This window comes from Lepidochelys kempii, chromosome 16, assembly GCF_965140265.1.
Source record: "Lepidochelys kempii isolate rLepKem1 chromosome 16, rLepKem1.hap2, whole genome shotgun sequence".
NCBI classification, from domain to species: domain Eukaryota; kingdom Metazoa; phylum Chordata; order Testudines; family Cheloniidae; genus Lepidochelys; species Lepidochelys kempii.
Genome location: NC_133271.1, coordinates 27,659,417 through 27,674,962, shown reverse-complemented (window position 1 = coordinate 27,674,962; position 15,546 = coordinate 27,659,417). Strand labels below are relative to the sequence as shown.

The 15,546-nt window shown below is 39.1% G+C and overlaps 1 protein-coding gene across 9 annotated transcripts in view; it reads left to right on the top strand.

Annotated features, from left to right (window-relative positions):
• The window catches only part of MAPKAP1 (MAPK associated protein 1), a 161,482-nt gene extending 147,675 nt beyond the window's left edge, over positions 1 to 13,807 (top strand). For all 9 annotated transcript variants that reach the window (XM_073314624.1, XM_073314617.1, XM_073314618.1 and 6 more), the window contains 2 exons: positions 9,583 to 9,680; positions 13,202 to 13,807. In XM_073314624.1, coding sequence (XP_073170725.1) covers positions 9,583 to 9,680; positions 13,202 to 13,327 — 224 coding nt within the window. In that variant the 3' untranslated portion in view covers positions 13,328 to 13,807. The remainder of the gene's footprint in view (positions 1 to 9,582; positions 9,681 to 13,201) is intronic.
• The last annotated feature ends 1,739 nt before the right edge of the window (positions 13,808 to 15,546 follow it).

Below are 15,546 nucleotides of genomic sequence, written 5' to 3'. Positions count from 1 at the left end.
CAGAAGTAATTCTTTGAAAAGATGTCTAAATAGCAATGGGGTATAAAGGTGGGGGGGGGGGAGAAAAGCTTCCTTTCCTTTCAACTCAAATGTGTCTCTCTCTCAAATAAAGGAGGACTTGTGGCACCTTAGAGACTAGCAAATTTATTTGAGCATAAGCTTTCGTGAGCTACAGCTCACTTCATCGGATGCAGTGAGCTGTAGCTCACGAAAGCTTATGCTCAAATAAATTTGTTAGTCTCTAAGGTGCCACAAGTCCTCCTTTTCTTTTTGCGAATACAGACTAACATGGCTGCTACTCTGAAACCTGTCAAATGTCTCACTATTTCCTCATGTTAAGTATCCTCACACCTTCTTGTCAACTGTCTAAATGGGCCATCTTGATTATCACTACAAAAGTTTTTTTTCTCCTGCTGATAATAGCTCATCTTAATTAATTAGCCTCTTACAGTTTGTATGGCAACTTCCACCTTCTCTGTATGTATATATATATCTTCTTACTATGTTTCCATTCTATGCATCTGATGAAGTGAGCTGTAGCCCACAATAGCTTATGCTCTAATAAATTTGTTAGTCTCTAAGGTGCCACAAGTTCTCCTGTTCTTTTTGCGGATACAGACTAACACGGCTGCTACTCTGAAAACTGTAAGGTTAGTTCATGCAGTGAAGATTTATAGCCATACCCCTGTGAGTGGTAAAGGACATGGAACTTTGCAACTTTAGAGATCAGGTTTTTGAATATTTACAGATGAATTTTGAGAGTTGGGGTAAGGAGTTGAAACTTTATCACAAGTTCACAAAACTTTGGGCTGCATCTAACTAAAGTCAATGTGCAAATGCATTGTTTTGCATTTTTGTTTTGCATAATTGTTTTGAAATAGCTTCAATATCTAGTTTGCTGTTAGTGCTGGGTATGTCTGAGAATTTTTGTGTGCCCTTGTACTAGGCCAGGGTTAGTGTCTTATTTCTGAATTAAGTCAGGCCTCTTGAATTCAAACAGGGAGAGGAGGCAATGGCCTTACTAGTTAAACCCAGTACCATTAGAATCTGCAAACACTGTATAAAGTGCTTGTTTAAATCAAGTTCAGTCTGATTATCACAAAAGATTCTGCAGGTTTTGAATCTTGAAAGGAAGCATCTTATCATTAAGAAATAAGATTTAAACCTTAATAAAGTAGCTGTCATTTTTATAGCTGAAAAGAGCTCTGTATCTCAATTAAGTGTACATAATATAAAGTCTTAAGGAAGCAACATAATAGGTTTAATTCAATTATATCTCCTTGCAATAGTGTAATTTAAAGGAAATCTGATTATGTTATTGTCTTACATCATTTGAACACAGGTAAAACTTCAGTGCCACAGACCCTTGCCTATTTTTAAAAAGTGCACTACAGACAATGTGTGGGTTGTGATCGATGCATGCAGTTGCTGTCCCTGGTAAGGTTTAGGGTTACCAGGTTACCACAACATCTACAGAAAGAAAACATTGATCAAGCACCGAAGCTTTGAGGGGATTAGTAGTTCCAAGAAAGGCCTTTTGGTAGAATTGAGGATAAATTAGTCCGGTAAAATTGTGGTCTCCAAATTGAATGAATCTTTTTTCCATTCCTAAGTACTTGCCAAGATCTGCAGAAATCTGTTTTATTTGCTAATTAAATTCAAACTACTGAATAATTATTCTTTATCATCCTATTGTTTATTAAACTAAAAGGATCGCTGTTGTTAGATCAAGTAGCCTTAATACTCAGGTAGGTTAAACACAAGCATTCTGTTCTGTAGGTCACAAATATATCGGTAATTTCAAGTTGTAATTTAATTGCCTGCTTTGCGCCCTGCAGTTTAAGATTTTCTTTAAATTCCTATTCCATTGTTGCACTGGGGCTTAACAGAATGTTAACCCGGTAATAGACATACGGCCTCCCCATTCTATGTCTTGCTATCGAGCGGTTCTGCATGACTAGTTAAAGAAGATGGCAAGAAGATTAATGAAAGCAGCCTGATACAGAAGGGGGTAGGTACCTTTGCAAGACTTCTAGCGAGAAGATATTAGAGCTGAACCAGAGCTTGGCTTTTTCTTTATCCTGTGACCTTTGAACCTGCCTTACTGTGGATAGCTGCCAACAGAGCCGACATTTTGATTGATGTTGCTACACGAGTCAGTCTTTCCCATTGAATTCCACATCTGCACGAAAATAGCTTTTCCAGCAGAATTCATACTGGCTGTAAGTGATAGCCAAATTGATGGCTGAAATGCTTTTATATAGTTTTCATTTAAAGCTAAATGTATTTGATGTTTTAATTAGGTATCATGTTCCTCCAGATTATACACATTGCATAATATTAAATTAATGATTTTATTGTTGGATTATGAAAGAACTGTATTAGAAGACCAACTAAAAACCTTAATACAAAGCATATAGAATGTTTTGTTTAAACAAGTGTAACAGCACATAGAGTTCTAAACAGTTTCTCACTTTTGTTTAAATGGAATGGAATGTTTGAATGATTTCTTTTAGCCAATGCATTCTTGCCATGAACATCCTGTGCTCAGATCTGCACCCAGCACCTTGTCAGCAAGTTTATCTAATATCTAGCACGTTGGGCCCTGGATCCCTTCAGTGGAGCGAGAGTAATTACTGGAGCTGTTTTGTGAATGATGTTACTGTGAATACAATATTGCTTATTTGCCGGTTACCAGAGCTATGGTCCTTTCAGAGATAACACAGCACCCACAATACATGGTGCAAGGTAATAGCTCAGCAATGTAATGAGCAAGGTAATAGGCTCAGCTGACGGGAAGTTTGCAAAAAATAAGTCTTGAGAAGACTATAACTGTAAGAAATAACAATTGTAATTCAACCTGGACAAAATTGTTTGCACCCATAAAATAGCTAGGTAGAGATCTAAATGGGTGCAAGTGCAGGTGTGAATAAGTGCACATGTGATTTTGTAGTTGTATCTGCAGGACACTGTGGGCTCAAATCATTGGAGGCTAGATGGGGACCTGGATAAAAATCAGAGCTATCCTAACGTACTGACCAACTGCGCTCCATATGTGGCATACTATAGGTCAGAGGCTGATGCTGCTTTTATTGTACCACTGGAAATGCCAGAAGGTCACCCCATGTAGGGTTGGCATTAATTGTGTAAAGCTTGATCCACCAGATCCATCCACCAGGTTGGTTGCAAGGCAAATAATAGGATTTTTGTCCATGCCTACGAATTAATGACTGTCATGGACAGCTATTTACTATAGCAAAGAATGGAGACTCAGTTTGCAGTGAGCAGTTTGTGATGTGTGATCTATTTCTGGTTATAGTTCCGTAGTTATAATATTGTAACTGTGGATTGTTAATTTAAGGATAACTCTTTATTAATAAATTCATCCCTGTGATTTATTAGTGTACGGTAAGATAAAGTCCTGCCTGAGTACAAAACAGAGCTTAGCTTTAACTCATTAAATACATCCGTTATTGAATAGCCTTCTCATAAAAGTACTCTGGAGCCCAATCAGGACGTGCATTGCCTCATCCTTTTAACAAATATGTTTCGTAGCCCTATTAAAAGGGGTCTTCATCTATCCTGTCAAAGCTAGTCTGCTGGGGTTTTTTAGTTTAATTACACTATCCAATTAAAACTCCTTGCTGCATTTTGATTCGCTTCTCCTTGGGCTTGAGTGGATATGACATTTACAAGGCTCGCCTTTCAAGCAGACAATAGCGTGATTGATGAGGTGCAGACGCAATGAAGGAGGCGATTGCCATGTGGAAGCACTGCTTAGTGCATTTTGATTTATTTATCATCTCTTTCCAAAACAAGGTTGCTGGGGAAGAGGTTTTGGGCAATCCTGGGTTCCACCTCACTTTTCATAGTTCATGCAAAAACCTTTATTAGATTTCTGCCTTTGATGTAATTTCTGAAAGGATAAAAACTGAAAAAATTCCCCATGTGTAAATAGCTAACACAATGTGACTTTAAAATGGTCACATGCAGCATATGTTTAATTGAAACTCTGCTTTCACTGATCCTGGAAAGGTGGCTTCCACTATAATAATGTTTCCTTAAACAGACTGTAATGGAATGTAAAGGGCCTGAGTTATGGAGAAAGTGTTCTCAGAATACGCAAGTCCCCAAAAGAACTGAATAAACCAGAAAAAGTACAGCTGCCTGTTTAAACTTTGTATTAGTGGGCATCATATTATACTCCATTGTCCTCACTTATGTAACTCCTTGTCAAGAGGTGTACTTTACAGCAGGCATGTTGGGTGACCTACTGGCCCACTGCAGTGAACGGTGGAAGTTTTGCCATTGACTCCAGTGGGGCCAAGATTTCACGCTGTTGTAGTCATTGCTTCTGAAATATGACTCTCCTTCTAACAGATGCACCTTTCCAGGGTGGGTGACTACATCCAGTTAAATAAACTGAAGAGCTGTCCAGATTATTATTATAATACTATAGTATTGGCATGTAGAGGCCCTGTCAGGGATGAAGGCACCGTTGTGCTAGGCATTATACATGGATATAACAGAAACACAGTTTGTGCTCCAAAGATATTAGCTTAAATATGAAGATTGCTGGGGAAGATAGGTCATATCATTATTACATTTGAAGTGTTTTAAATACTGTCTCTCTCTGCTTTAATTCCAGGCATGTTTACTTGTTTATATTTAACACTTTATGGTCCCTTCTAAGTTTGTTTTGAGAAAAAGAGAATGCAGGGTTTGGTCCAGTTATATTAGTAACTTTTGAAATAATGAAAAACTTTGATAATGTCAAATTAGGTCATAAATATTTTTTCTTTGACTATTTCATTTCACTAATAACTTTTAATTGTTGATTCCTGCCTTCTGTCCCTGTAATGACAAATTTCAGAGTAGCAGCCATGTTAGTCTGTATTCGCAAAAAGAAAAGGACGACTTGTGGCACCTTAGAGACTAACAAATTTATTTGAGCATAAGCTTTCGTGAGCTACAGCTCACTTCATCGGATGCATCATCAAGCACTCATCAAGGTATAATGAAAATTTATCATAATTTCTTAGGTTTGTTTCTGTTTCCTCAAATTCATGAATATTATGTTATTTTTCACCTAACTGGTGGAGAATTTATGCGGCTCAGATAGTGCATAATTTTAAAAAGAGTAAAATTGGCAGTTGTTGGTAACATCTGAGCTCTGGGGAAAAAAACATTTCTGCTCAGAGTAGAACTGGTGAAAAATTGTTCCTCAGAAAAGGGCTTAATGTCTTTTTCTGTCAAAGTGAAAAGCTTATTTCTCTTATGTGAATGGAAGCAAGATGTATTTTACAAAGCTTTTATGTGTTTTTCCAAGCACAAATTGTATTTTCAAGAAATTCTAGGAAAAATTTCCCAACTACTGTAAAAACTGAAATTCTTCAGAATTTCATGGCACTGCACAGTCATTCCAGGAAGTGAAATTTGACAGCATGTCTCAGCTCTAGAATGTGAACAGGATCATAATAGAATGTTCTTTAAAGAGAACATATGTAAATAGCCATTTATATGAGTCTAGTATATTTTCCTCATCAAACGTGAGGGGGTACAGTGAAAATGTGGTGGTAACACAGCTGACTCCTGTTGGGCCAAACCAAGCTCTGAACATCTCTCCGTTCTGAGGGGTTTGGATGTCCAGACGTGAACGCTATGGCTCTTTAGGGTTTAACATTTCATTCATTTCTCTGGGATCTCAGGAGAAGGGAAGGGACGGGAAATGCTAGAGACAAGGGGCTGGAGTAGAACATATTCATTTCATTGAAGGGCAGCCAAGGCTTATTTAAAAGAATTGACTGTAACCAAGCTGTTCATAGGAGGCCCATGCTATCTGAATTCTACAGGGTACGTAGAGCTCATCTGTCTTCAGATGTTCTTTATATAGAAATGTAAAAATACTGAAATTTGTATTGATCTCTGAATTACTCAGCGTGACATTAGGAGGGGTTTAGTACATATTTAAGTACTCTTGGAAATGGAAATCAATCCATCCCTCACAATTCATAAATTCCATCTGGCCAGAATAGTAACAAAACAAAGTGCCAGTTGATTGTTTCAATGAACTAATATTTCACATAGTGAACAGTATAATGTGGACATGGAAGCACATAAGCATCATACTGTAATGTGACTTTCTAAAGGAATGTTTTGGGGGGCTATTGTTCTCTAAATCACCTATCAGAGAATATAAACCCATGGCATTACCTATATTGCTGATTATACAAATACTTTCCACAAACTAGCCATTGGGTGTTTATACTAAAATTTGGAGATAACTAGAGTTGCCATTTTATTAACCATATATAGTCCCAAATTTCTGGGGTTTCTTTTAGGGGCATGGGTCCATTTTGTTTCACTTCTTTCTGAAATTACCGATGTCTCAATTGGCGAACGCTTTCTGAAGCAGGAAATCGGGCTGCAGCCCTAACTGATGGAGCATGAACGAAATGTGCTGCACCTGCAAATGCTCCAGCCGGCTGCTCTCGGGGAACAGGCCTCATGGAACAAGCTGTCGTATGGTTAGGTTGCTATCTGCACTTTGTAGTTCTGGTTTGTGTTCTGTGCAGCCCATCATATTTTGTGCTGGGCTTTCTTATTAATTTTCTCTATTTCAGGAGAAGCTCAGTTCGTTTTATGGTGTTTTCAAGAGACCTTCACACCACAACATAAACTCTTTGTTCTCAGGGTAACCAATTACTTGTTTCCATCTTAGCTAACATGCCTCTTTTTAAAATATTACTTAGTGCTGCTAGTAGAAACAAGGTGGTGGTGGTCATAAAAGCTAGATCTCTCCTCCTTGTGCTCCTCCAGGAGGTCTTGGGGGCAGCCAGACGTCTCTGTGGTGATGGATTGAACTCTGCCTCCTGTTACACAGCACAATAAAAGTGTTATTGACATGTATTGCTCTGTAATTGTCGTTGAAAAGGCTGACTCTTTAAAATCCAAAAGTAAGTGCTTGAAATAAAGTTCTGTGTTCCGCTTCTGTCAGCTGTATAAATATTGCAGCTGAAAAAAAGGAATAAATCACGGGTTTAAACAAGAGGTGAGGGTGCTGGGGAAGGTTTCCCTGTGACGCTGGCCTGTTTTCCATATTTCAAGCAAGCCTATTGTCTCACTAATTTTTTTATTAATATTCTGCTGTATAGTGTTGTTGCTTATCATCTACTCTTGTTAATATACCGTAGGACTGCAGGGATTGAGAAAAACACATTCCTAGTGATTTTTTTAATTCTTTATATAATATGTAGTTTGTGCCTCTGCAATACAGAGTTGAAGTAGCAATTTAATGCTGCTCCTTCTCACTGAAGAGATGGGTGCGTGAGCAAGAAGAGATGTTGTGTTTGCAACTTGCATCTGAACCCATTGTGCATATTCACATGTGTTTTGAGAGGAAAACAGGAGGAAAAGCCCTTACATGGGTGGAAGGAGTTCAGGTCATTTGAGCTGGAGACAGGGTAAAGCTCACCCCCACTCCCGTCCCATCGTTCCGAATGCAGGCTGCTCTGCAGGGAGTTCCATACTCTTGATCCACTGGCGACACCATTGCTCCATCCTCAGCCTCCTGAATTTCCCCCAGGAGGGCCTCCTGCGGCCGTCCCCTGCTCTCTGCACAGCAGAACTGCCCCACTTGCCCTGTGTTCAGACCCATCTGTGACTATGGGACCGTGGAGGATTTAGCTTTTAAGCAGTCTGTACCCTGGGACTGTGTGATGGGCCAAGTGAGCAGGGGAAGAATTAATACAAGTTTTGATACATTGCAACTACTTATTGTTATTAGTAATATTTGGTGCCTGGAGATCCCAACCAAGATAGGAGCCCCACTAGAGTACAAGACAGTCCCCTGGTCACACAGCAGGTCAGTGGCAGATCTGGCAATAGAGCCCATGTCCTCTGATTGCCAGTCCATCACCCTATCCACTGACCGAGCTTCCTCTCCCACTACAAAATGGGGTTGAGCAATCATTTGTGTTTGTATTTGAGAACTGTTCAAAGGTGCTTTGAACACCCCAGAATAGCCTGTCTACATGATCACAGCCCATTACCAGGGAGAATATCCTATTGGGATAGGAGAGAAGCAAACCTAGAATGAAACATTCCAGGTGGGCTCGTGAAGTGACAGTTCCAGGGAGGACCAGTTTTGGTATGTGCATTCTCAGGAACTGTGAAGAAGACTAGCCCATTACCAGCAGTGAATAGAGCCCTTTGGATTCTTGGCCTGTAGCTTCTGCCATATTTTCAAATTCCAGTGTGTAACATCACCTTGTACCATAAAAAGCCATCAACATTGATAATTTACAAAGTTCTATCCTGTCTCCATGAATAGTGTGTGTGTAGCTGCACTCGGAGAATGTTAAAAGATGCTGAATTCAGTCCTTAGCAGTAGCCAGCCATGAATGAATTAACATACCAATTAGCCTGTAGCTGAGACTTCCAGCGTGTCTAATACCACCAAAGCTTCATTTGTCAAATGATTTAAAGTTTTTTTAATTATTAGCCAATTTTTCAATAGAGAATTTATATTCCTGATTAGTGCGTCATAATGGTGCTTAATTAACATGCCATGATAAAATACTGAGGTCTCAAATTTGTTGGCCAGGGTTTCCTAGCATATATCAGTTGATTTTTGAAGATCTGAAGAATTAGATAACGTAAATAAGATTGCAAATAAGGCTTCCTCCGGGAAAGAGGTGAATTTACAGTAATGTGGCTGTTACTTTATGGATTAGTAACTTTGACCTTTGAACTGAATAAATTAAATGAAAACTGATGAAAAAGCTTACATACAAAATGCATTGAGTTTTAATTTTGAAACCATTCATGTTCATACGGTAAAGGACATTTTGCCCTCCTGTGAGTTCTGCCATTAGGACATCTGCCCTGTTCACATTAATTTAAAGGTCACCAGCTTCCATGCCATTCCACTAGGCCAGCCACAGAGATTTGCCTACCTGCCACCAAAATGTTGCCAATTTAATCTATAAAACTCTTTTCTTTGGCTGAGCAGGGGTTAGGCCTGTCAGTCAGATGGTACATTAGTAAGAAGTATGACTAAATTTTGATTTCAACTATCCTAGAATAAAGAGCTAGTGTTTCTAACTGGGAAGATCTGTTTTGCAATATCATTGCTACAGAATTTTTTTCTTTAAAATTACAGTACTTTTTTTTATTTTTACAGTGATAATTCTGGGGTTAATTGGCCTTTTATCTTAAATATAACACTTATCTTCTACATGTGATGATTATACAGTGGGTAGTTTCATAAAGTAGTTCTAATGTGGTAATTTAACTGAAATATAGTCTAGGGCTGAATGGGACCTAACTATCCATTTGATAGATTTTTGCATTTCCTACAGTGGGAAAATGAACTTTATTGAAAAGAGTTCAGCTGCTCCTGTAAGCCACCACTTGCCTTAAATTGAAATGACATGAGAAGCCTGTCAGCATTTCATTACTTCCTTCTGCTGTGCGGATGGTATGCTAAGATCACCATCTGTGGTTTTCTTCTGTCGAGCACACGAGCTTTGCTAAAACTTTAGCGAAGTATTGTGAACACTGTATTTTTTATCTTTCCAGGTCATGCAATATTTAAACTTACATATCTAAGCAATCATGACTACAAACACCTCTACTTTGAATCAGATGCTGCTACCATCAATGAAATTGTCCTGAAGGTGGGTATTAAAATTTAATATAATCCAGAATTCTAGGTGTTTTATCGTTCGTTAGACATGAAAACTGAAAATATTCAGAAGGTTCGCAGTGCATGTGGATAATGCAAAGCATAAGCCATGCTGAGGGGCTTTTATTTGGTTACCACTGAATTTTCTGGACTTTGTATATTGAATCCATTTTTCAGACAACCCGACAGCAGGCTAGGAGTGTATACAATATATTTTGCTATAAGCACTGATGTAGCTCATAGTCTGGAAGATGTCAATTCTCTGTGGAATTGGAACCTACCAAATTTTTACTTTGTTAGGTAGTTTACCTTTAGATTTGTGGTGTATATTTAAATATTTAAGATACAAATTAACCCTTAAGAAACCGGCCAGTCCAGATGCATGTACCCTGTGTTTTAAATCCTTCTGGAGTTTCTCTGTCATCTATGGATTTTACTAACCAGGACATACAGTATGACTGCTAAACTTTAACTATTTACTTCCCATATCCTCCTCAGAATCATTCGAAAATATATTAGTGCTGGTAGCAGTATAACCAGTCTTCAGTAATTCCCCACGAGAACTTTGTTTCCCATGTTAGCCAGTTTTAAATCCAAGCCATGCGGGATGTGGCCTTGTGCCCAATGACTAATTTTTAAAAAAATACTACCAGGCCCTTGCAATAGTCCCTTCTTTTGGGGCAGATATTCCTGTCTGGCCAAGGTCTGCTCAATGCAAGTCCGGTGGGGGGAGGCAAAGATGGTTTTAAGTGACCTTATATTCCCCCACACTGGGGCCAGCCAGTGTGGGGGAATATAAGCTCTAAAGCCTGCCTGGCTGGCCAAGAGACAGTTATGGGTGCTGAGGGTCCTGGGGCATGGAGATATCCTGGTCAGACTCCTTTTCCTCTCTGAATGCTGGGAGCTGTGGGAATAGGGGTAGAGTAGGAACTAGTACAGTGGCTTTAGGTCATGGGAGGATCCCCCTGTGCAGAGAGAATTCACAGGGCACTGCCTCCACCGGCTTTCTGGTGGCTCTGCACCCAGAACAGCACAAACCAGATGCAGCAGGACTGCAGCTCAGTCCCTATGACTGTTGCTAGGGCCACCGTTTGTGTTCTGAGGAAAAGTGCCCTCTGAGTGGATGGGTGAATGGGAGCCTAGTCCATGCATGAAGATTTAATTGGGGATGGGTCCTGCTTTTGAGCAGGGGGTTGGACTAGATATCCTCCTGAGGTCCCTTCCAACCCTGATATTCTATGATTCTATGATTACAGGATTTGTCAGTAAGCTCTCACTTCAAGCACATAAACAGAGTTGATTAGGACTAAAGAAGTGGGGTTTTTACCCACGAATGCTTATGCCCAAATAAATCTGTTAGTCTTTAAGGTGCCACCAAACTCCTCGTTGTTTTTGTGGATACAGACTAACACGGCTACCTCTCTGATACAAGAATCTACAAGCATTTTATGAACATGGAGTTTAGCTTCCCTGCCCTGCGGCGAGGTTGCTAAATAGTTTATTATTATCTCCATTTTATAGGTGAGGTGCCTGAGCCCACACAGCGAGCAGTTTGTCCAACAGAGAAAAACTTCGAGTTATACCTGCAATTAAATAACTGAGCAATAGGAATCAACTTCACAGCAGTAGTGGCTTAGTTTAATACAAAGCTGGAAGAGTGCTTGATGATGGCGCTCTCTGAACTGCCTGGTGTATACGTACATCAGATGAGGAAAGGGGGGAACTCTAGCATTACTGGAAACAGTGAAGTTATTTAATAGTTACTTTCAAATAGCTTCCTGCAGTTTCTCAGTGTAGTTAACAAAAGGAACTTCCTCTAAGTAGAGATGGGGAATATTTAAACAAAACTTCCACTGCACTTCAGGCTTTTCTTAATAGCCAGTGTTAATATTATTCAAAGATTTCATGAGGACTCTAGTAGAATTATAAACCTGGATTTGACATCAAAATAATTTTCATGGTCACAGATTGATTCCAGGTTTATGACTTCAACAGGGGATCAAGCAGAGAATTGTAATTCTGGCAGGACAAACTTCTCTCGTTGCTCATTTAACAAATGTTTTCCCAAATGCATGTCTCAATACAAAGAGAACAAATTTTTCCACCCTACTATTTTATGTTTTAATAATATTTTATCATAACGGTTTGCTTTTATAATGACTTGTTGTTATATGCTCAGGTTGATTTACTTTCCGAAACAAACCATCATAATACTGTTGGAAGATTAAACTTAATTTTCTGCAGTCTATTATTTTTGTAGCAATTTAAAATCTTAAGTGATAACTTTTATATGCTATTCCCTATGCTTAATAGTATTTTCTGTGTAAAGGTTATGGAAGTGCTAAAATAACTGACGTGATAAAGCATTACCCGAAAATATGGGTTTAACTATTTTTGCACTAAAATTTTGAACTTTTACATTGGAACTTTTATCACTACTTGTCTTAAATTAAACGATTCCACTCCAGAAGTCTTGATATATCCAGGAGTATTAATATATTATTGGAAGACTAAAAGGACAGACTTGATATGGGTAAAATGAAAATTCAGGATACAGCTCTTATTGAACACAATAATATATTACCTTTCTGTACCTATGTTGTAACTTATTTATATAGAGCATTTTTCTGTTTCATAAATAAGTTTTCAAGTTAAGCCTTTATTTCTTTCTCATTCTGCAAGCATTAGAAGATGCAGAGAAATCAGACGTTTCAAATTAGATTCTTTACATGATCAAGTGACAAAGACTGAGGCTTTATTGACCATGAAAACTCGCTATATTTTTATGCCTTAAGCTGTAATATGCAATGAAAGTGAAACACTCTACAGTGCATAAAATTGTGCAAGTTTTAAGCCACAGCGTATTAACCAGCTAATGGCAGACCAAAGGGCATTTTTATCTTTTGATTCTTGCATTAACCTTCCATTAAAATTATCTATGTGATTATCAGAAAGCACTGGAGATAATAAATTTAGTGAATAGTAGGCTTGTTAAATATCATTTAAAAATGCTTTCATCAAGTAATATGTGCCAAAATACATGGAAAGTGTGAGATTAGCTGAGTATGCAAACGTCATAAAGAGAGACTGTTTTGTATTAAAGCTGATAAAACCTTTTATTGAAGCCTAGTAATGTATTAGACCAGCGCTGTGAGTCTTCCTGGCTTATTGCAGGCATCTGGCCATTTGGCTAGCAAGTGGCAGAACAACAGGGATCAAGTTCTGTGAGCCTGTGCACTTTTATTGTATCTCCTGTAGTCCAGGGATGGTGGAAGACTACAAGCAGTAACATTACACAGCCATTCCTGTAAGGTGACAAGACCGGAGGGTCAGCAAGCCCAAAATTAGAAGAGTACTTTCTTGTTCTGTGCCGTTCCTACCTTGTTCTTTTCATTGGCTTCACTCTGGGGATGGGTTTAAGTGAATTGTTGTTCAGTGATGTGAAGGTTTGTGTGTTCTCAGGCCATTCCACCTGAATGTGACTGAAACTAAATTTTGTTGTGGGTTTTCCAGGTTAACTATATTCTAGAATCCCGAGCAAGTACAGCCAGAGCAGATTATTTTGCTCAGAAACAAAGAAAACTGAGCAGGAGAACAAGCTTTAGCTTCCAGAAGGAGAAGAAATCAGGACAGCAGTAATGTCTAGCCTAGAGCAAAAAACTGTCCGCACAATTCGAAGGAGAAGCTCCCAACAGCCTGAGACAGGTGGGAGCCAGAACTATAGAGATATTGCTGCCAACAGCCAGGAGCAGCCAAGGAAGAGAATCAGTAATACACAGTTTCTCATGATGAACAGATGACCCCACTTTGGTTATGGGAAGTCTCCCTTACGACAAAAACAAAGAGCCATATCAGCTGGAAGGAGGGGACTGTGCCACTTACGAGCCCTTTGATTAGCAGCGAGGAGGACGTAGGCTGGCATCGTTTAAGAACTATATTATGCACAACCACAAGGAAAGATGTGGTTACAAATTATTTCACAGCCCGGCAAAGATAAATTCTAAACATCTGTTACACACACGCACACGCGCGCGCACAGGTACTGCTTGCGACATGATCAAATTTCTAAAAATGAAATGTATCCATTTTTACTGTTAATAAAGGTGTAACCTTTCTCCAGGTTTATCTCATGCACCGTTCTTTTGAGGGGTAGAGTTAAGCTGCAGCCTGTTTTGTCTCTTGTTTGCGTCCAGGGACAGGGGCGTAGTCACTGCACACAGTGGATTCTTGAGGAAATGTTGATACAGCCAAGTCTGGGTTTTTTTCAAGCACGTTTAGCAGCTGCATTTTTCTACTTTGAAGACACATCTTGTTGGAAGTTATTTACCTCCAGTAAACTTTGTGTTTTGAAAACCATGGCAGCTTTTCTGGAATGGAAGGCCAGGAATCTTTCTTCTTGGAGATGGGGTCTCCAGGAATTATGAGTTGCTGAATCAGCAGAGAAATTCCTGCTCATTGGGCTGGGTTTCTGGTTTGTCTCTCTGCGAGTTTTCACCTGAGGATTGAGAAATAACTTTGTTTTTTCTTTTGTATTAACATTAGTAAACGTTTTATAAATAGAAATGAAGACTTAGTTTGTACTGGGATTTGTAACTGTTCCAGTCTTCCCCATCTCTACAGAGTTGGGTGCCATATTTCTGAGGGTAGTGGGAATTGTAGCTGCCCTTTTGTTTTCATTTTGGTTCACCAGAAATGTCTTTTATGAATTTCTGTATGTTAAAGACAGATAAGAGCTCTGTGAACCTGTTGTTCTCAATTTTGTATCAAGTGGATGCATACAGCTGTGCTAAGAACACTTGGCAGGATTCTGCATGTAAGAATGAAGAAAAACCTCCTACAGAAATCTGCAACACAAACTGATTTCTGCTGGTTAGACCAAATATTTTCTCCATGTTCTACTGCCTTGCAGTGAGATTGACCTACAGACCATTTAACATGTTAGAACTCCTTTCTTTGTTTTTGTATTAACAAATTTTCTTTCTCTGAGCCTTAATGTATAGTTTAGGAATAAACACTAAGGCAGATAATTCTATATTTTGTCATTCATATGTTGCATTAAAGGTCTCAAATTTCTAAACTTTTAGCTTGTTCCATGGGAAGAACTGAGAATGAAACCCCGCCTGGAAAAGCTGTAGAATAGCATTTCCCCTTCATGAAGCATTCTGATCACCCTTGCTAGCTGGCAGAAAAGGCCTTTTCCTACCATGTTATTTTGACTTTGTGGAGAAGTAATAATGGAAGATGAATGTAAGGGGGACAAATCTTTTATTGTCTGGTATTTATGTTTTTAACTATTTACATGCACAAATGCAGCAAGAAGCAGTGGAGAAAGAAACTGCCAATCATGCAATGGAAATGGCTCATTCAATTAATTTTAACATGAAATAGTTCGCAAAGTGAAGTGAACGTGCTCTTTGTCAGCCAGTTTTCAGTCTTAGAATGGAGCTGCAAAGTGGCATGCTCCAGTAAGAGAAATAGCATAAGTTCGCCACGTTGTTTCTGACAATCACAGGACTGTTGTGCAAGAGCCAGTGAATCAAATTTGGTTGCTGTCAGCCTAGACACAGTTACTATAAAGGACCATTCCGTATGGGCAGTGGCTTGCTTTTATTAATCCCTCATGATGCTGAATTCATTAAAAATGTTTTACATGTACAAATTTTCAACCCCCTCTATGGGTATACAATCACTCATGTGCACAACATGACAATCTACACAGGCAAATGCCATTTGTGCCCCACTTGTGTGTTACAGTGGGGTTTGTGTGTGTGTAACTTCCCTGCAAACATGCGAGAGTGAAAAGCTTGCTCATGGAAGCTACTTGCAGTTGCACAAACAGGCTGAGGTCCCGCAGAAAA